This window comes from Pongo abelii, chromosome 8, assembly GCF_028885655.2.
Source record: "Pongo abelii isolate AG06213 chromosome 8, NHGRI_mPonAbe1-v2.0_pri, whole genome shotgun sequence".
NCBI classification, from domain to species: Eukaryota; Metazoa; Chordata; class Mammalia; order Primates; family Hominidae; genus Pongo; species Pongo abelii.
The window spans coordinates 7716528-7739416 of NC_071993.2; the positions used below are offsets into that span (position 1 = coordinate 7716528).

A 22889-nucleotide genomic window follows, 5' to 3' on the forward strand; every position below is an offset into this window, starting at 1 on the left:
GGCCCATAAAGGTCATTCATTTGTTGGAGGGGAGGAAGGAAAGAAAGAAAGAGGAAAGACAGAAAGGAAGAAAAAAATTGAATGAAAAAAGAGAAAATAGAAGGAAGGGAGAGAGAGAAGGAGGGAGGGAAAGAGAAGGAAGGAAGTAAGGAAGGGAGGGAAGGAGGGAGGGAAAAAGAGAAGAAGAAAAGGAATGAATGAATGAATGAAACAACCAATGAATTTGAACAAAAGAATTGACCTTCTGATCCATATACCACCTACCAGAATATAAATCCTCACAGTCACAAGGCTGTGGACCTCACATCATCTCAGGCTCAACTGGACCACCCCACACAGAAATCTTCATCCCTGACCAGCCTGTCACCTACATAGTGAAGTTGGTGATGAAAGCTGCAGCCGGAATCTGCATCTGGAACTCAACGTCCTGGTCCTCAGAAGCTCTGTTCAGCATTCTGCAGGAAACCGTAGTGAAGGCATAACGGGAAATGATGGTAGACTTCACTGAGAATTCTGTCATCAAAGGTTTGGTTTTCTGTAGGAATGAAAACACACAGTATTATCGGTGATGCATGAAAGCATTTTGGTGGTAGCGGAACGTCTTTTTTTTTTTCCACAAGGGAAATAATCTTCAGTTTGGGAGCCTTTGGTATGTGATTCCCATCTCCTTTCTTCATCTTGTCCTGATTTCCCCATTTTTAACTCCCTTCCTTTGTAAAACAACCTTGGTTGTTTTGCATAAACAATTAATAACACACAAGCAAATCTTTTAACCTGACTTTAACAAGTGAACACAGTGAAGACGTCCAATTTAGCAGAAAATACACATTCCTTAAATAGTTCAATCAATTATTGGAATTTTAGAAGTAAAGTATGTGCTGTATATAATACTCTCCTGTTATCACTTTTATATCACATTTACAGGACTACCGAAATGTTCCAAAAACCGGAACATGACTAACAAAAATCTCGTATTTTAAAATTACTTTCAATGTCCACTTAGAGAAACGATACACCAGAGCTTCCCTATCTGAATTACAGGCACATTACTGTGAAATAGGAATCAATACTGAACTCAGCAGAGTATCTGGAGAATTTAGAACCCAGAAAAAGGAACGCCTAAGTCTCTGCTAATTAAATTTCTCCCAAAAGACTCTGATAAGAGCAGTAACTAGAAGATGCAAATGTAAAAGCCTGTTAAAACTCTTCAGGATTTTTTCTAGTCCTCACAACAGAGCTACATTTGGTGACAGCTGGTAGCAGAGGCCTGAAGAAGGAAGAAAACATTTGTAAGGAAAGCCACAAGCCACTACTAACAGAGTGGTTATCTAACTCCAGGAACTGGCCAAGCAATTAACAAGCATGTTATGCGCTGTGTCCTCCTAGAATGCACATGTTGAAGCCCTAACCTACTATGGGAGGTGGTGGGGTTGGGGGGAAGGCAGTATTTGGAGATGAGTGCCTTTGGGGGAAATTGATTTAGATGAGGTAATGAAGGTGGGGTCTCTATGATGGGATTAATGCCTTTAAGAGAGGAGACATAAGAGAGCTCTCTCTATCTCTCTCTCTCCATGTGCATGCACCAAGAAAGACCACGTGAGCACACATTGAGAAGGCAGCTGTCTGCAAGCCAGGACAAGAGCCCTCATCAAAAACCTAACCCCGCAGAACCTGGGTCTTGGAATTCCAGCCTCTACAACTATGAGAAAATAAATGTATGCTGTTTAAGCCACATGGTCTATAGAATTTTGTTATGGAAGCCCGAGCAAGCTAAAACAAGACATTACCCCATGACGGTCTTTGAAGACATATTCAGTAGGTGTTTTATTCCCATTTCATAGATGGAGGGAAGTCAAGCTTAGTGAGGGCATATATTGGTCCATGCCAGCAAGTAATGGATGTGGAACTTGAACCCAATTCCACTTACTTCAAAGTCTGCACTGGCCACTATTATGCAAGACTGTCTGGCTGCCCTCTGTAGACACGTACTACTCATCACTGTGTGTTCAATCCCTATCCTGGCCTGGGCACACAAAAGCTCTCAAAACAAGTTGAATGCAACTGGCTTACTCTGATAAGATTCTACTCTTTCCTTAAGGAACTGTCACCTAGCTGGGCAATGTTTATTTCAACCCTCATCTGCTTTATTAATTTATTTACAGCCCTAGGCCTGTTTTCAAAACAGATATAAGGTTGTGACCTATTGCTATCAAAGACATATTCCTGCCATGAACATGCAAAGGTCATCACAAACCTTGCTTCAAAAAGGTTACTACAGAGTGTTATTCTATTTAAACAAATAAGCACTCAAAATGTTTTTTTTAAATTATTATTATTATTATACTTTAGGTTTTATGGTACATGTGCGCAATGTGCAGGTAAGTTACATATGTATACATGTGCCATGCTGGTGCGCTGCACCCACTAACTCGTCATCTAGCATTAGGTATATCTCCCAATGCTATCCCTCCCCCCTACCCCCACCCCACAACAGTCCCCGAAGTGTGATGTTCCCCTTCCTGTGTCCATGTGTTCTCATTGTTCAATTCCCACCTATGAGTGAGAATATGCGGTGTTTGGTTTTTTGTTCTTGTGATAGTTTACTGAGAATGATGATTTCCAACTTCATCCATGTCCCTACAAAGGACATGAACTCATCATTTTTTATGGCTGCATAGTATTCCATGGTGTATATGTGCCACATTTTCTTAATCCAGTCTATCATTGTTGGACATTTGGGTTGGTTGCAAGTCTTTGCTATTGTGAATAATGCCGCAATAAACATACATGTGCATGTGTCTTTATAGCAGCATGATTTATAGTCCTTTGGGCATATACCCAGTAATGGGATGGCTGGGTCGAATGGAATTTCTAGTTCTAGATCCCTGAGGAATCGCCACACTGACTTCCACAAGGGTTGAACTAGTTTACAGTCCCACCAACAGTGTAAAAGTGTTCCTATTTCTCCACATCCTCTCCAGCACCTGTTGTTTCCTGACTTTTTAATGATTTCCATTCTAACTGGTGTGAGATGGTATCTGATTGTGGTTTTGATTTGCATTTCTCTGATGGCCAGTGATGGTGAGCATTTTTTCATGTGCTTTTGGCTGCATAAATGTCTTCTTTTGAGAAGTGTCTGTTCATGTCCTTCACCCACTTTTTGATGGGGTTGTTTGTTTTTTTCTTGTAAATTTGTTGGAGTTCATTGTAGATTCTGGATATTAGCCCTTTGTCAGATAAGTAGGTTGCAAAAATTTTCTCCCATTTTGTAGGTTGCCTGTTCACTCTGATGGTAGTTTCCTTTGCTGTGCAGAAGCTCTTTAGTTTAATTAGATCCCATTTGTCAATTTTGGCTTTTGTTGCCATTGCTTTTGGTATTTTAGACATGAAGTCCTTGCCCATGCCTATGTCCTGAATGGTAATGCCTAGGTTTTCTTCTAGGGTTTTAATGGTTTTAGGTCTAACATTTAAGTCTTTAATCCATCTTGAATTGATTTTTGTATAAGGTGTAAGGAAGGGATCCAGTTTCAGCTTTCTACATATGGCTAGCCAGTTTTCCCAGCACCATTTATTAAATAGGGAATCCTTTCCCCATTTCTTGTTTTTGTCAGGTTTCTCAAAGATCAGATAGTTGTAGATATGTGGCATTATTTCTGACGGCTCTGTTCTGTTCCATTGATCTATATCTCTGTTTTGGTAACAGTACCATGCTGTTTTGGTTACTGTAGTCTTGTAGTATAGTTTGAAGTCAGGTAGTGTGATGCCTCCAGCTTTGTTCTTTTGGCTTAGGATTGACTTGGCGATGCGGGCTCTTTTTTGGTTCCATATGAACTTTAAAGTAGTTTTTTCCAATTCTGTGAAGAAAGTCATTGGTAGCTTGATGGGGATGGCATTGAATCTGTAAATTACCTTGGGAAGGATGGCCATTTTCACGATATTGATTCTTCCTACCCATGAGCATGGAATGTTCTTCCATTTGTTTGTATCCTCTTTTATTTCCTTGAGCAGTGGTTTGTAGTTCTCCTTGAAGAGGTCCTTCACATCCCTTGTAAGTTGGATTCCTAGGTATTTTATTCTCTTTGAAGCAATTGTGAATGGGAGTTCACTCATGATTTGGCTCTCTGTTTGTCTGTTGTTGATGTATAAGAATGCTTGTGATTTTTGTACATTGATTTTGTATCCTGAGACTTTGCTGAAGTTGCTTATCAGCTTAAGGAGATTTTGGGCTGAGACAATGGGGTTTTCTAGATATACAATCATGTCATCTGCAAACAGGGACAATTTGACTTCCTCTTTTCCTAATTGAATACCCTTGATTTCCTTCTCCTGCCTAATTGCCCTGGCCAGAACTTCCAACACTATGTTGAATAGAAGTGGTGAGAGAGGGCATCCCTGTCTTGTGCCAGTTTTCAAAGGGAATGCTTCCAGTTTTTGCCCATTCAGTATGATATTGGCTGTGGGTTTGTCATAGATAGCTCTCATTATTTTGAGATACGTCCCATCAATACCTAATTTATTGAGAGTTTTTAGCATGAAGGGTTGTTGAATTTTGTCAAAGGCCTTTTCTGCATCTATTGAGATAATCATGTGGTTTTTGTCTTTGCTTCTGTTTATATGCTGGATTACATTTATTAATTTGCGTATATTGAACCAGCCTTGCATCCCAGGGATGAAGCCCACTTGATCATGGTTTTTGATGTGCTGCTGGATTCGGTTTGCCAGTATTTTATTGAGGATTTTTGCATCAATGTTCATCAAGGATATTGGTCTAAAATTCTCTTTTTTTGTTGTGTCTCTGCCAGGCTTTGGTATCAGGATGATGCTGGCCTCATAAAATGAGTTAGGGAGGATTCCCTCTTTTTCTATTGATTGGAATAGTTTCAGAAGGAATGGTACCAGTTCCTCCTTGTACCTCTGGTAGAATTCAGCTGTGAACCCATCTGGTCCTGGACTTATTTTGGTTGGTAAGCTATTGATTATTGCCACAATTTCAGCTCCTGTTATTGGTCTATTCAGAGATTCAACTTCTTCCTGGTTTATTCTTGGGAGGGTGTATGTGTTGAGGAATTTATCCATTTCTTCTAGATTTTCTAGTTTATTTGCGTAGAGGTGTTTGTAATATTCTCTGATGGTAGTTTGCATTTCTGTGGGATCGGTGGTGATATCCCCTTTATCATTTTTTATTGCATCTATTTGATTCTTCTCTCTTTTTTTCTTTATTAATCTTGCTAGCGGTCTATCAATTTTGTTGATCCTTTCAAAAAACCAGCTCCTGGATTCATTAATTTTTTGAAGGGTTTTTTGTGTCTCTATTTCCTTCAGTTCTGCTCTGATTTTAGTTATTTCTTGCCTTCTGCTAGCTTTTGAAAGTGTTTGCTCTTGCTTTTCTAGTTTTTTTAATTGTGATGTTAGGGTGTCAATTTTGGATCTTTCCTGCTTTCTCTTGCAGGCATTTAGTGCTATAAATTTCCCTCTACACACTGCTTTGAATGCAACCCAGAGATTCTGGTATGTTGTGTCTTGGTTCTCGTTGGTTTCAAAGAACATCTTTATTTCTGCCTTCATTTCGTTATGTACCCAGTAGTCATTCAGGAGCAGGTTGTTCAGTTTCCATGTAGTTGAGCGGTTTTGAGTGAGATTCCTAATCCTGAGTTCTAGCTTGATTGCACTGTGATCTGAGAGATAGTTTGTTATAATTTCTATTCTTTTACATTTATTGAGGAGAGCTTTACTTCCAAGTATGTGGTCAATTTTAGAATAGGTGTGGTGTGGTGCTGAAAAAAATGTATATTCTGTTGATTTGGGGTGGAGAATTCTGTAGATGTCTATTAGGTCCGCTTGGAAGCACTCAAAATGTTTGTGTCAAATCACGATCTGCATGCAAACCACCAAAAGCTTGAGAGACATTTTCTATGATATATTAGAGAAGTGGCTATAAATATCAAGCGCACTGGCTGGGCGCAGTGGCTCACACCTGTAGTCCCAGCACTTTGGGAGGCCAAGGTGGACAGATCACCTGAGTTCAGGAGTTCAAGACCAGTCTGGCCAACATGGTGAAACCTTGTCTTTACTAAAAATACAGCAATTAGCTGCATGTGGTGGTGCATGACTGTAGTCCTGGCTACTCAGGTGGCTGAGGCAGGAGAATTGCTTGAAGCAGGGAGGTAAATGTTGCAGTGAGCCAAGATTGTGCCACTGCACTTCAGCCTGGGTGACAGAGCAAGACACTGTCACAGAAAAAAAAAATATATATATATATATATATATGTACGTACATATATATATGTACGTACATATATATGTACGTACATATGTATGTACATATATATGTGTGTGTATATATATCACATATATATCATATATATATATATATGTATATATATCAAGCACACCTGAAGATGGACTCTAACACCCACAAGACAGGTAGCTGTAGGGTTGGAGCCAAGCACATGAGCAAGGGGAGAGAATGGGCAAGCACTCCATGCAAAGGTGTCAGGGCCATTCATCTTTGTAGCAGACTGTGCAAGAACTTCCAGTCTTGGTAATTCAAAAAAGCCAAAGACAAATGGAACAGCTTAACGAAAATGTTAGGGGGATGTGCATCTTTCTTAGAGAGACAGAAGGGATAAACATTTACAGTTCATTTAAGTAATTACAAGTTTAAAAAAAAGAATCTGAGCATAGTCGAAAGACTTTTGCCTAAAAGAGGAAAAGAAACCTTCCAGTTTAGTTTGAGAAGGAATTATTTCAAAGTACCACTTCTCAAAGTGTGGTCCCTGGACCAGCAGCATCACCATCAGCTGGAAACTTGCTAGAGATTCTCAGACTCCATCCAAATCCACAGAATCAGAAACTCAGATGGTGGGCCCAGCAAGCTGTGGTTTAACGAGCCCTTCAGGTCATTCTAATGCCTGATCAAGCTTGAGAATGACTCTTTAACTAATTGAACTTTAAAATATATATTTCTTCATCTGCAAGTGAAAAGGGCTTGAATAAATCACTGAAATTACATCCACATCTGTGATCCACAGATTTAAGGCAAAGCTAAAACTGAGGAATAAAACCTTTGGGTTTAGGAAATTATGTCTGAATTGAGAAGCTGGATTATACAGTACCATTTTATGGAAATCTAGTCTCTTCAGGATAAAATCTGTCTCTCTCCTCCAAAGTGATTAGGATTAAAAAAGAGACTCCAACATGTAGCTTTACCAAATGTTTCTGTTAAATGATCTCATTAAAAACATTTCATACATTTCAGTAAAGGCTATGAGGATTAGGCTGGGGATGGTAATGATAATGATCTTAACAGCAGACAACCTGTGGGGTTTTTTTTTTTAATTAAAATTTGTATCTCATTGTCTTTCAAAAAAAGAACCCCAAGGTGAATAAGACCATGAACTGAGATGAAGTGTTTACTTTGATCTGTGTTATTTCTGGAACAGGTTTTCTTTCTAAATTATCCATGATTAAATATATTCTTTTATCTCCAAATCTAAACTGGTGTATAAGAATGCCCCATGGCTGTGATCTTGTGAATTTGCAAAGCATCTAAAATACCACTGCACACAGCTCTGATTTCTATAGATGCATTAGAAAGTAAATAGGAATCAATGCTTTAAAAAAAAATCCTACAAACTCAGTATATTCTAGCTTTATCATTCTCTGCTTTATTTAAAATTTAAACTGGTGTTTTAAAAATTATCAAGTAACATATGCGCATGGTAAAAACTTCTAATTATGCTGAATATAAAATGAAAATAGCAGTCTCCCTCCCACCCTGGATTCACAGTTCCATTTCCCAGAGACAATGTTTGACAACTTTTGTATATCCTTCCATAAATATATACTGTACTAATTTGCTTAATCTCACCTAGTGATGTAGTTAGTTCATCTTTCTTTATCTGTGTTTTAGCTATCTCATGCTGCTTAACAAATCACTCTAAAACTCAGTGGTTTAAAACAGCAGCAATCCTTATGTTTTCTCTCAGGGTTTCTGTGTGTCATGAATTCTAGAAGGGCTTGGCTGGGAGGTCTGGCTTCTCTACAAAGGGTTGCTGAAGCTGGAATTGTGAGTTGCTGAGGCAGCCAAGGCTGGCATCTCTCTATCTTATGTTGTCCCTCAATCCCCTCTATATAGTCCTTCCAAATGGGCAAGTGTAGATGAACTCACAGCATGGGCCACTACACATGAGTCAGGCTGGTCACCTGGTAGCCACAGGCTTTACTGGTCACCTGGTAGCTTTCCCAACAGCAAGGTGGAAGCTAGATGCCCTGTCATGCCCTGACCTCAAAAATCACAATGCATTACTTCTATCATACTCTACTGGTCAAAGCAGGCACAAAGGCATGCTCAGTTTCAAAGGCGGAGGGCACAGACCCCCATCTCTATGGGAGGAATGGCACATCCAAGTGCTGCCATCTTTGGAAAATGCAATCTGCCACTGAACAAAAAATATCTACATCCTTCCTTTTTAAAAATAGCTGCATAGTATTACATTTTATGGATGCATTAAATTTTAGTTAACCAGTTCCCTCATCATCTATCATCCATTTGTAATCATTTTTCATCATTTTTGGAAAGTTCTTTCAGATGTCCCTGCTCTCTCATTCATCTGTAGCAGAAGTAGGCAAGCTATGTCAGGCAGGCCACACTGTTTGTAAATAAAGTTTTATTGAAACACAGCCACATCCATTCATTTACATACTGTCTATGGCTGCTTTTCTGCTACAATGGCAGGAAAAACATGGAGAATAACTCAGCTGAGCCCAGCTGCTCCTGCCAAGGAGCCCAGCTCATGTGGGAAGCTGAACTGCCCCCTCCAGACCAGCCATTTGCCAACTGAACACCCCAGAGCAATCTCCAGCAACACCACAGGCCAGAAGAATCACCCAGCTGAGCTCTATCCAAATCCTTCCCCACCAAATGATGTGATAAAATGGTTGTTGCTCTAAGCCACTGAATTTTGTGGAAATTTTTTGTGCAGCAACAGAAAACTTGAACACCTGTCTAGGCTCTGTAGACATTTGAGTTTGCAATCCCACTTCAGTGTGACTTGCTGGTGAGTGAAATTTAGTTATTTTATTAGTTCTTTCCAACTCTATGTCATTTCTGATCTTTACACACTTTGTTACGTTTTGTAAACTAAACTTTCAGGATATTAAAAATATGCTTGAAATTTTTTGGAAAAAGTTAAATTATGAAGATAAACTGTAAAGAAAAAGAGCTTCTGAAATATAAACTCTTCACTTTTCCAGTCTAGGCCAAAGTCATTTACTGTGTGACTTTGCCAGATCACACAGGTGAAAGGTAGTCAATCCCCAATGGCCATCCAAAGCCCCGACTTCCAGTCCTCCCTCTTTCAAAAAAGAACACAGTGGCCGGGCACAGTGGCTCACGCCTGTAATCCCAGCACTTTAGGAGGCCGAAGCAGGTGGATCATGAGGTCAGGAGATCAAGACCATCCTGGCTAACACAGTGAAACCCTGTCTCTACTAAAAAAAAAAAAAAATACAAAAAATTAGCCAGGCATGGTGGTGGGCACCTGTAGTCCCAGCTACTCAGGAGGCTGAGGCAGGAGAATAGCGTGAGCCTGGGAGGCAGAGCTTCCAGTGAGCCGAGATCATGCCAATGCACCCCAGCCTGGGTGACAGAGCGAGATTCCATCTCAAAAAAAAAAAAAAGAAAAAGAACACAGAGACACCTTGGCTAATTCAAGGCTTTTCGCAGTGATTATCGTTTGATAACCAATAAAATATAGAACTCCAAAGGTATACTAAATATAATTCAGTCTTTGGTGCTAATTCAAAAGTTACTTGTGAACCTCAGTTATCGTCCATTAAATTGTACACATTGAAGATGTGGAGACATTAAACTGAATGTATTCAGTTATTGTGTGTATTCATTAATGTGGGGACATTAAACTGAATGTATTCTCTGAACTGTAGTCATATTCTGACACTTCAAAAATTCTTCTTGTCAACTTATCATGTAATTCTTTTACATAAAAGTAGAATACAAGTGGGGGGAGAGTATTAAGTTTACATCTTAGATAAGCAGAAGTTTACAGCTCTAGTCGCACAGTGTTCCAAGTAAAATTTAGCTCCTTCTGCTAATAGTTCTTGCTCACTAGTATTTTTAAAATAGATCAAAATCTTCTTCACTTGGTATGCTTGAGACTCTTTTTAATGTCATGGTGATTTGTTCTTATTTATGAGATAAGAAATAATTTCATTAAATTTAAAATGTGAAAACTAGAAGATACCTGACAATATTAAGTTTATTACACTATCTTCTTATACCTTAAATTAAGTGTATAGATTTAGTAGAATTTTCCACAATATTACATCAAGAATATGAAGCTTAGTTTATGGGCCCAAGAGACAGGCTGAAAAAAGGTTCAAGAAATTATTTTAGTTTTTGTGCTTCTGCCCAGCTACAATTCTCCCAGGAGCCCCTGCTGTTACTGACATATCACAGCCTGGCCCTTCTGTTACAGTTTCCTTGGTGCAGAATCTACTAGATTCAATTAGGCACAAGTCTATCCCCCTCCCAGTTACCAACCCTTACCCCTGCCCTGGTAGATTATGGGATTGTAAACACGAAGAACAGAAGCCATGACTACTACTTACTCCTGTTGTCCTTCCCCTTCCCCTTCCCTTCTCCCTCCTTTTCCTTCTCCTCCTTCTCCTTCTCTTTCTTCTTTCTTCTTCTTTCTTTCTTCTTCCTCCTTCTCCCCCTTCTTCTTCTTTCTTCTTCCTTCCTTCTTCTTCTTTCCCTTCCCCTCCTCCTCCTCCTTTTTCTTCTTTGCATTAGAAAGAGCTTCTATTTAGATCATGAGACATAATAATGCTTAACATGGTGTTCTTTTTTTACCTACAGCTCTCAAGATAGAGGAAAACTATATATATATATATTATATATATGAAATCTAATTTTTTATGTCTAAAGAGATAGGGGATATAGGAATGGGTAAATGGATAGATGGATAGATAGATAGATAGATAGATAGACAGATAGATAGTTAGATAGATACCTTGACTATAAGACCTTCCAGTGTTGAGAAGAAAGATAAATCAGTGAGGTCTGCAAAAGTAAGAAAAGGTTTTAAAACAGACGTAGTATTTACATGTGGTGAAAGAGAACAGAAAGAACATTCTAAGAACACAGAAGACATGGAAATGGAAATGAATCACAGCGCATTCCCAGATCAATGACTAGAAAAGAGAGCATGCTGTGAGAAGAATATTGGACAGGCAGGTAACACAGGAAACTGACAACCCTAAAAAACAAGCGAGGCCTTTGAATGGCAGAGGCTCATGAAAATGTATCATGAAAGGAAGGATATAAAACAGTGGCCTCACTTTTTCCCAGTGCACGGTTCTTAAAAATCCAACATGCTTTCCATATTTCTATTTAAGTCATAACTTTGTTTTGGGATGTCCGCTGGAAAACAGTGGTAAAAAAAAAATCTTCCTGTGACATAAGATAATTTCTTCATTATTTTTTCCTACAAAGGCAACACAGATGGAAAAGTCATTTGAGGCAGGGAGTGTCTTAATTGCTCAAGGGACCCAAGCTTTGGGTATGACTCATGTAAGGCACTTAAAATCAAGCCACCCGAGGATGTCCTGAGTCACCCAAGATGCCATCTGGAAATGTGGAGGAATGGTTGGGACAGCCTTTGCCAGCACTCAGGCCACAGTGCCTCTTCCTAGAAGATTAACCTTTCATTGTTTTCTTTCAGTCTAACCAGTCTTTAGCAACCATTAGAAGTCATTATGGAGGTGGGAGAGAACTTTAGAAATCATCTAACTCTGCTCCCCTTTGTTTTAGAGAGAAGGCTGGAGCGTGGCAGTTGGCTGACTCCACACACTAAATCTCTATTAACCCTTAATGCTTCTCCTTTCTGAGAAAAACAATACAGGGTGGGCGTGGTGGCTCATGCCTGTAAGCCCAGCACTTTGGGGGTCAAAGCTGGTGGATCACCTGAGATCAGGAGTTCGAGACCAGCCTGGCCAACATGGTGAAATCCCATCTCTACTAAAAATGCAAAAAATTAGGCAGGGGTGGTGATGGGTGCCCATAATCCCAGCTACTCAGGAGGCGAAGGCAGGAGAATCACTTGAACCCGTGAAGAGGAGGTTGCAGTGAGCCGAGATAATGCCATTGCACTCCAGCCTGGGTGACAAGAGCAAAACTCCATCTCAAAAACAAACAAACAAACAAAAAATACAGCCCATGTTGTTATTGAATGAAACAGGAGAAAAAGACACTTCCCCGACTGCTGGATTTACCACCTCGGGGAAATCATTTTACCCCTCTGTAGACAGGAAATGGCATCGGTTCTGAATCACCTACTTGTGCTAATACAGTCTACGTAGTGATGTTTCATTATATTTAGAGGAGAAGGAAAACAAAATGCCATTTTTATTTTTATATAAGAAAGACCCTCCCCCTCCCCCGCCCCATTCTATACACTTCCTGAACATGATACACAGAGTTGGGCACAGGCACAGACACACATATGACTGGTCCTCAATGAGGTATGATGCCCAGAGTCATGCTACCTGCTGTATTGACTATATTTTCTTGTTTTCTATATTCTTGATGCTCCAGCATTTGGGGCTTTGATCCTGGAAAGACCGTCCCTCCCAGGGCTGGCTTGTTCCTAGGAACAGCAGACAACCCTGCTGCAAGCACACCTTTGATATATAAACCGACCAATCCAGAGCCACACATCCAACCATCTCCCATATCAAACTCATGCACCTCAGCTGGGCGCGGTGGCTCACGCCTGTAATCCCAGCACTTTGGGAGGGCAGGGCAGGCGGATCACCTGAGGTCAGGAGTTTAAGACCAGCCTGGCCAACATGGCGAAACCCATCTTTACTAAAAATACGAAAATTAGCTGGGCGCGATGATGCATGCCTGTAATCCCAGGTACTCGGGAGGCCTCTAATCCCAGGTGCTTGGGAGACTGAGGCACGAGACTCGCTTGAACCCAGGAGGTGGAGGTTGCAGTGAGCCGAGATCGCACCACTGCACTCCAGCCTGGGCCACAGAGTGAGACTCTGTCTCAAAATAATAATAATAATAATAATAAATAAAACTCATGCACCAAGCCAATACTCCCCCTACTCTAAATCTCCCCAGGATTGGGTACCTGACAACTAGGGACCATCCCTACAGCCAATCCTAAACCTCCTCAGCCTACCTACTACCCCGCCTTGCCCATTCCTTCCCATGAAAACCCCAATGCAGGCTCTGAGACACGTGCTGTCCTCTGCACCTTCTGCCCCTGACCCACCCTGGTGCCTCCCCATGTGTCCTGGCATGGTATGCTGCCGCCCCTGCCTCCAGGGATCTGTGAGTATGAAATTCCTCCTTCACGTCAGTCATTTCTGTGTCTATGTATCTTACCACACAAACAAACCCTGAGCACAAACTGTAGAACACCTGCTGCAAAGCAGACACCAAGACAGACCCTGCAGTCAGGAGGTTAAATGATGGCAGTGAATCATCTTGGGAAACCCAGGCCAGGATCCATTCAGCACCATGGAAACTCACACACAAAGATCCCCCTGCTTTTCAAAGAGTAAATATTTTGTGTGTATGTGATGCCAGGGAGCTTCATAAAAAGGGTATCTAATTAATTCAGAATAAAATCAAACAAATTCCTGTGGTCCTGGCAATGTTACGGGAGTACCAGCTGTTGCCATCCACATTCTATTCATTAATTCAAGCACAGAACATTCAGAGAATGACAACTGGAGGGAGATGGCAAGAATGCAGGCTAGAAGGAGACTCATAGGATGAACTGAGCTCCAGAGGCAAACAGGAGGTGCATCACGCAGGGTCGCACACGTCCTTGGAGCTTATCCCACGGGTGATGTGGAGTCACTGAAAACATGCACGCAAGAGAGTGATGCACCAGGTCTACCACTGGAAAGATCATTCTAGTACCAACTGGATGGTCAATAAAGTTCATGTTAAAAATTTATGATCCTTGTAAAAGTAAGACTTTCAAAATTCTAAGAAATTTCTAAGAAAATCTAAGAGGTTATATAAATGGTCTAAGCCAAGGAGTCAAGAAAATCTTTGTACCCTTAGAGGCTACGTGCACAAAGCCTCTTTTTCCTTTCCTTTGAAAGGAAAACATAAACTACTTATTGTTTAGGAACTGAGCACTTTTATGTGGCAAACATACCAGAAAGAAAGTTAATATATGATAGATTCAGAGAGAAATTCTTCCAGTTTAGAAGACAGAAGGTATCTATCACATACAAAGGTCTCTGATACACTGACAATGAGGAGGATAAAAAAACACAATAGAAAGATGGGCAAAGGACCTGGAAAAAAAAAAAAAGCAATTCACAGGAGAACGACTCTGAATGGCTAACAAATATAATTTTAAATGTCCAAATCCTTGTTATGGAGAATGGTTTGAGCAATAAAAGAAAAAAAATTCCAAATTCGTACATAGGCAGGGGAATGCATGTTAAAGGAACAAGGAGATATCGCTTCCTAAGTAAGAGATTGGCAAATTAAAAAGAGTAATTATATCAGTTGCTGCAGAAATATGTGTATTCATCATTGCTGATAGACATGGTATGAACACAGATAGTGTTAAGAGTAATAGTATTCAAAAATTAATCTGACATCTATCAAAAAAAAAGATTGTTTTTGAGACAGAGTCTTGCTCTGTTGCCCAAGCTAGAGTGCAGTGGTGCAATCTCAACTCACTGCAACCTATGCCTCCTGGGTTCAAGCGATCCTCCTGCCTCAGCCTCCCGAGTAGCTGGGATTACAGGCATGCATCACCACACTTGGCAAATTTTTGTATTTTTTAGTAGAGACGGGGTTTCACCATGTTAGCCAGGCTGGTCTCGAACTCTAGACCTCAGGTGATTCACCCCCCTCAGCCTCCCAAACTGCTGAGATTACAGGCATGAGCCATCGAGCCTGGCAAAATTTAAAATGTATATGCAGTTTGAATTATAAGTCGTACAATTAAAAACACCTGCATAAAAGAAGAAATGAAAGTGCTTTTTGAAGGATTGTATACAGGGTGAAAAAATCTGGAAATAAATTGAGAGTTCATCAATAACAGAAAGTTTAGTAAATTATAATACATATAAATATAAATACAGATTTAAATACATATAACTGAGAGGCCCATTTGGTGTATTAGTTAAGAGCATGGACTCAGACACTGAGCTGGACTCAAATCCTGGCTCTACCACCTCTTCCTAGCTGTGTCATCTTGGGAAAGTTACTCACTCTCTCTGAATTTGTTTTCTCATCTGTAAAATGCCTCAAATAATTGTTATAAGAGTAACTGAAGGCCGGGTGCAATGGCTCACGCCTGTCATCCCAAAACTCTGGGAGGCCGAGGCGGGCAGATCACCTGAGGTCAGGAGCTTGAGACCAACCTGGACAACATGGTGAATCCCCATCTCTACTAAAAAATACAAAAATTAGCCAAGTGTGGTGGTGCATGCCTGTAATCCCAGCTACTCAGGAGGCTGAGGCAGAAGGATCTCTTCAACCTAGGATCCTTCACTGCAACCTCGGTTGCAGTGAGCCGAGATCACGCCACTGCACTTCAGCCTGAGCAACAAGAGTGAGACTCTGTAAGCATTTGGTTGACATGAGCCGTCACATGCACCCATGGTTTTAGAGCAATGATCAGAGGTCTCCCGTATGCAAATGCACCTCGGGTTCCCCTGCTGCATTCTATTTTTCAGTGGCGCTTGTCATCATCTCATTATCAGTATGCTTACAATTTGCATGTATGTACGTATTGCTGGGAGGCTATTCTCCATGAATCTCTGGTGTTTCTGCACAATTTGCAAGCAGAGACTCTAGCTGCCTTTGCTGGGAACTACCTTTACAAATGTATAGTGAACAGCCTCGGAAGACAGGTTCCCACTTCAGGGAAGAAGACAGGTTGGCTTAATGTGCAGAATAATAAAGAAAGTATCTCCCTCCAGGAGCAAAGACCAGGCAGGCTTAGTGCTCATTATTAAAGAGTCAATTCCCTAAGTTAAGGGCTCCTTTCACACCATGCAAACCAACTGCATCTGGCCATGTCTATCACCTTCTGGGAACTGGGGGAATGGCACACATGCTTTGACTACTGCTATTACTGTGAGTAATAAATCGTCCTTTATCTCTGATCCAGTAGTTTCCTGTTTTCTGCTAGCATCCATGAAATGGTAACAGACTAGCCTATTAGCTTGTAAGTAGCTTTAATCTCAGCCCCCTCACAGTTCTTGACATGTTTATGTACATATGTCATTGTCTAGGATTATGTGAACATGGAGAAAACACGAAAGAAGGAATACTAGGCTAATTAATTTGGGGTATGGGGAGGCAAGATTGGGAGGATCAGAAGAAGGAAAGGAGATGAGAAAACCAAGCAAAAAAAATTTTTTTTTAATTCAAAATCTCAATCCGAACAAAGATGGTCATGATTGTGATATTGGTAATGACAAGAAATCTGAATCCACTCAAACACCAGCCAGGTGCAGGGAGGGCTAGGATAAATGCCTCACTAGAGTCTAAAGGCATGTCTCTACATTTTGATATTTCACTCCATGCACAATAGTAAGGAAGAACTGAGGTTGTTTCAAATAAGCTCTTAGAGTTTCTGAACATTTGCCCAAGTCCCAATCTCTTACCCTCCAGCATGCATTGAGAGCCTGTCCAACTTTCATCACGTGATACTTTAGTCTACAAATGTCAATTCTTTGGTTGCTTTAGTTGTTTACTTCACAACAAAGCTCTTATTTCCTGGGTAAGGATGTCATAAAAATAAATAAAAGTTATATTTAGGCTTTAAAAAAATAAAACTGCAAAGACCTTTGTGTTTTTAGTCCTATTGAAATAATCAGGTCTCCTTCCAGAAAAAAGAAAAAAAAATCCACTTAAAGAAAGCCTTATAAAAGACTCAGCTATGCTGTTTCATCTCAGAATTTTTCTACAAGCAACTTTATATGTTTTGGAGGATCTGCAAGCAAAGTGGATACCTGGTTCAAAATAAATAGAAGAATGAGGGAATGGACTTTCAAGATGCACCATGAATATACCTACCAGCCTCTGCAACAGTCTGACTTGCCTCGGGACCCTGAGTCCATCCTAGAAAAGAAAAGAGACTGTTAAAAAGGTGATTTTTAAAAAAACAGAAGAGACATGAAATACGATTGTGAGGTCATTCTCACATGAGTTATACAAGGGGGTTAAAATCTATTCAAATTCACCAAAAGCCCTATCTATCCTGAAAAGCAGTTTGACTTTTTATCAGGGAGTTTGTTTCCAGGCCAGAATTGGAATTCAGCCCTGTCAGATCTGGCTGACTCTTAACCCATAACGTCACGCTACCTTGTTGCCTGAGCATTCTTCTGTCTGTAAGAGGAGATGGATGAAATGACAAGAACAAAAAGATAGAGTATTTGTATTCTGTTTCATTTTATTTGGGGCCTCAAGTTAAACTCTTTGCTACTGTGTCTATTACAGTAAGTAAAGGTATTCAGTCTTAATTCCAATGGGCTCACTATTCAACTTAAAACTCCAGGAAACTCTGGAAGCAAAACTGAACTTATCTTGAATTTTCTTCATGGTGTCTTTTCTGGGTGATTTTTTATATGCTTCCACATGAAGGGGAGGGATGCAGAAAAGTGATAAAATCATCTTTTTTTAGACATGGCCTCGCTCTGTTGCTCAGATTGGAGTGCGGTGGTGCGATCACAGCTCACTGCAGCCTCAAACTCCCTGGCTCAAGCCATCCCCGGACTTCAACCTCCCAAGCAGCTGGGACTACAGGCATGAGCTGCCACGTCAGGGTCATTTTTGTATTTTTTGTAGAGACAGGGTCTCGCTATGTTTTCCAGGCTGATTTCATACTCCTGGGTTCAAGCGAACTTCTCACCTCAGCCTCTCAAAGTGCTGAGATTTATAGGCATGAGCCACTGCGCCCAGCCAAAAGATATATTTAAAAAAAACTCATTAATAATTAATTAACTAGACCCTCTGGACTAATTTAAAGGTCTTAGCTGATTATATGGATGTTATTCATGGCAAATCTCATTAACTAATAGAAGTGTAAACTATTATTGCTGGGAGTAATAAGTTTTCCTTCCTTTCTGGAGGGCAGTTTTACAATGCAGATCAAAAACATAAGAAATATGCCTAGACTTCATGTCTATTTTTCTTTTTCTTTTTTTTTTTTTTTTTTGAGACAGTCTCACTCTGTTGCCCAGGCTGGAGTGCTGTGGCATGGTCTTGGCTCACTGCAACCTCCGCCTCCCAGGTTCAAGCGATTCTCCTGCCTCAGCCTCTGGAGTAGCTGGGATTACAGGTGCCTGCCACCACGCCCCGCGAATTTTTTGTATTTTTAGTAGAGATGGGGTTTCACTATTTTGGCCAGGCTGGTCTCAAACTCCTGACCTCGTGATTCGCCTGCCTCAGCCTCCCAAAGTGCTGGGATTACAGGTATGAGCCACCAGGCCCAGCCTTCTTTGTTTGTTTGTTTCTTTGTTTGTTTGTTTTAGACGGAGACTTGCTCTCTTGCCCAGGCTGGAGGGCAGTGACACCACTTTGGCTCACTGCAATCTCCGCCTCCCGGGTTCAAGCGACTCCCCTGCCTTAGCTTCCTGAGTAGCTGGAACTACAGGCACGCACCACCACGCCCAGCTAATTTTATTTTTGTATTTCAGTAGAGACGGAGTTTCACCATGTTGGCCAGGATGGTCTGGATCTGCTGACCTTGTGATCCGCCCGCCTCTGCCTCCCCAAGTGCTGGAATTACAGGCATGAGCCACCGTGCCCAGCCAAGTTTAACTTTTTACGATACTGCCAAACTGTTTTCCAAAGTGGCTGTAACATTCTGCATTCCCACCAGTATGCAATCTTTTAATTTATAAATTATACTTACAGAAAAGGGAGGAAAATACTGATAGAAAAAAAAATGAACACAAAAGAAAATTCTTAGCAACTTTTAAAACAATTGCTCATAATTAGAAATAGCCTAAAATGCCCTCAAAATGTGGTTCAGTTAAGTAGACTATGATACATTGATTAATTGCCACACAGCTACTGAAAATAAGGACCTGCACCTACATTTACTAACATGAATCAACATTCATTTTACTGGACTTCAAGGCTGTTCTCCAAATATGTTCCTAGCTCTCTGCCAGAGGGATTAGTCCTTGTGGGTAGACTGGGTCATGTGACTAGTTCTGGCCAATAAGTTATGAATGTAAGTAACATTAGTCCCTTCTGAGCCAAGCATTAAGTTAATGTTCAATGTCCCAGAACTGCCTTTTCTTCAGCACAGTAGTTAGTAATGTTTGGGGTAATGGCTGCTCCATGAAGCCCAAGTTCACAGTGACCAACAGGTGCAGAGCTGCCCCACTGCTGACCCAAGATGGACAAGGTGTATAAGCAAGACGTAAGAGTTTGTTGTTTAAGACATTGAGAATCGGGGATTGTCGGGTACCACAGCATAACCTAGTCTATCCTGAGAGATATGTTCATGACACAATTTTAAGTGATAAAATCAGGTAACAAAACACTATATGTAACACAATCCCATTTTTGTAAGTGTAAGTGTTTTTATGTACAGAATGTGCATCAAAGTGCTAATCAATGGCTGTTACCTTTGATTGACATCTTGTTCTTTAAACTTTTCTGTATTACCTCAAGTCTTAACAAAATGCAGATATTTCCATTTTGAAGACTAAAAGTATAAGAGAAACTCTTTTAACCCCATTCCCTGCTTTATCTCCCCACCCAAAAATATATATACATTGTAAGTTGCCATTCTAAGCCATTATAGAGTCTACTATTCAATAGAACATGGGATGGAGAAAAATAGTACAGGATTTAGGCTGACATCCACCCTGACTCCAAGTAAGAACCTATCGATGAAAGAGTCAAACTCCGTAAAATATTTGAAGAGATTTATTCTGATCCAAATATCAGTGACCATGGCCCATGACACAGTCCTCAGAAGATTCCGAGAATACATGCCCAGGGTGTCGAGCACAGCTGCTTGGTTTTATACATTTTAGGGAGACATGAGATGTCAATCAAATACATGTAAGATATACATTGGTTCAGTCCAGAAAGGCGGGACATCTCGAAGGTGGCGGGGGCTTCCAGGTTATACGTAAATGTATAAGTTTTCTGATTGGCAACTGGTTGAAAGAGTTATTATCAATAGAAAGGAATCTCTGGGTTATAATAAGAGGTTGTGGAGACCAAAATTTTATCATGCAGATGAAGCCCCCAGGTAGCAGGCTTCAGAGAGCATCGACTGTAAATGTTTCCTATCAGACTTAAGATATGTGTTGATGTTCATGCTGGAGGAGTACAAGGAGGCATGTCGAACCCCCACTTCCCAGACCCCCACTTCCCAGACCCCCACTTCCCGTGATGGTCTGAACCAGTCTTTCAGGTTAAACTTAGAGGGCCCTGGACTAGAGGAGGAAGTCCATTCAGTCGGTTGGCGGGCCTTCAAATTTTATTCTTGGTTTACAAACCAAACACTTCCTGGGAGTATATCGGTTTTGGAATTCTAAAATGAGGTGAGGCTGGGCACGGTGGCTCATGCCTGTAATCCCAGCACTCTGGGAGGCCGTGGCAAGTGGATCACCTGAGGTCAGGAGTTCGAAATCAACCTGGCCAACGTGGTGAAACCTCATCTCTGTTTTAAAAAGACAAAAATTAGCTGCGCGTGGTGGCAGACGCCTATAGTCCCAGCTACTCGGGAGGCTGAGGCAGGAGAATCGCTTGAACCTCAGAGGTGGAGGTTGCAGTGAGCCGAGATCATGCCACTGTACTCCAGCCTGGGCAACAATGCGAGAATCCGTCTCAAAGAAAAAAAAAATTAAAAGTAAATTAATTAATTAAATAAAATAAAATGAGGTGAGATGTACAAGAGACTGTGAAAGGAAGGCCATCATAGGGACCCTGCGCAAGTTCTTTATCAGTCCTGCAGGATCGTCTCTTGCCCTTCCCTCCCTAAATTGTGGAATAGCCTAGGGACCACTTAAAATAACTATGGTCAGAAGGAAAGCCCAGCCCCTCTCAGGTATTAAGTTCCCTGATTGATCTAAAGTATTTTCTTTGAAGTTTTCTCTTTTGTAAAATAGGTTTTCCAAGAAAATAAGCATGCTTCAAGGAGAACAAGAGAAGCTGGTTTTTCATTTTTGAGATGACTATCTGATGTCTCAGGGGATCACTATGGCCACACTTCAGTCCAAGTTTCAACTCAGCTTGACCCAGAATCAAAACTTCCCAGTACACATACATTGCTGGTGCCAGCTAGGATTGGAAGTGCAAATGACGTTAATACCATCATCGTTTTTAATTAGGAATTCCTGATCCTTTTTATTGTTTGAGTGTTTTCCCAGTGCCTTTTAAGAAACTAGGGGTGGAGTCTGGGTACAGAAAAGTAACTGACTCCCAGCTTCAGGCAAAACTACCATAAATAGTCATCTTAGAGCTTCCACTGACTTCCTTGAGGCCCCAAATCATGGACTTAAGAGATGGTGCTACCCAGCTGAGGTTATTTCTCCAGCATCAGAACAGAAGATGTCCAGACCACAACATTTATTGAGAAAAATGTAAGCCACCATCTCTGCCACCCAGGACCATATTCTCTAATTTTCAAAAATATATATGCTCACAAAAGCACAATAGACGAAGTGAGTTTTATATGTTACAAAAGAAATAGATGAAGAGATCACTATGCTCTTGAGTGACCATGAAAGGCTTTATGAAGAAGACAGGGCTGCAGCTTAGCCGTGGAGATGTGTCTTGGAGTGGGATGAAAGGGAAGAAGAAAGTTAAAGAGAATCAGGTTCAACACAGGAACAATCCTCAGAAAATCAACTTCATAGATCTGCACCTGCCTCTAACACAAATGGACCCAGCAACATCACCACCAGGAAACAGAAGGTGAGGTAAAGGCTTCCTTAGCACAAGCGTGTGTTAGTAACATCATCAGAGCTGTGGAGTGTGGAATCTCCAAACCTACCCCGTTATCAATTAGTGCAACTATAGGTGGAAAATAAAACCTGCCAGTGCTGCTTAAGTGTTTATAATTTGACGGATAGGGGTCCTGTTTTTCTTCCTAGGATCCATCAGAGCATCAGATCATGACTGAGGGAGGAAGAGAGATAGGTACTTGAGTCATCTCGAGAGTCCATCCATGGGAAAGAACGAGAGGCAGGAGGAGAGAAACAAAGCCTAATTCTTGAGCATAGACACTCCACCTTTGGTATGGATGCTTTAATGACCCAGCTGACTTCAAGACAGATGTAAAGGCAAGGTTTATATCCTCCAGTCTTCCTTTTGAGCTGTAACATTGTATCTGTGACTCTAGGTCCCATAACACAGGCATCCCCATCCCCGGGGCATGGACAGGTACAGGTTGGTGGCCCGTTAGGAATCGGGCCACACAGCAGGTGAGCAATGGGCGAGCCCGCATTACTGGCTGAGCTCTGCCTCCTAATGCACCAGGCACTAGATTCTCATAGGAGGCAAACCCTATTGTGAACCGTGCATGCAAGGCATCTAGGTTGCGTGCTCCTTATGAGATTCTTACTAATGCCTGGTGATTTTAGGTGGAACAATTTCATCCTAAAACCATCCCTCCCACCCCCAGTCCATGGAAAACTTGTCTTCCACAAAACCAGTCCCTGGTGCTAAAAAGGTTGGGGACTGCCGCCACAACAGATCCAAGAGCTATTACACCGAGGCCAGCTTCAGCCAAACACCTCCAACTGACTGAAGTCACAAGTTCCTAGAGGGATCTGTACAAGGAATTTATCCACCACCTGGCCCCATTCTTCTGAGGGCATTCTGAAATGCTGAAACCAAA

General features: G+C 41.1%; 1 protein-coding gene across 1 annotated transcript in view; it reads right to left on the reverse strand.

Annotated features, from left to right (window-relative positions):
• The window catches only part of ITIH5 (inter-alpha-trypsin inhibitor heavy chain 5), a 106256-nt gene that overhangs the window by 77702 nt on the left and 5665 nt on the right, over window positions 1–22889 (reverse strand). The window contains 2 exon segments of the mRNA NM_001131327.1: window positions 372–535; window positions 17096–17140. Of these exon segments, the coding sequence (NP_001124799.1) occupies window positions 372–535; window positions 17096–17140 (209 nt within the window).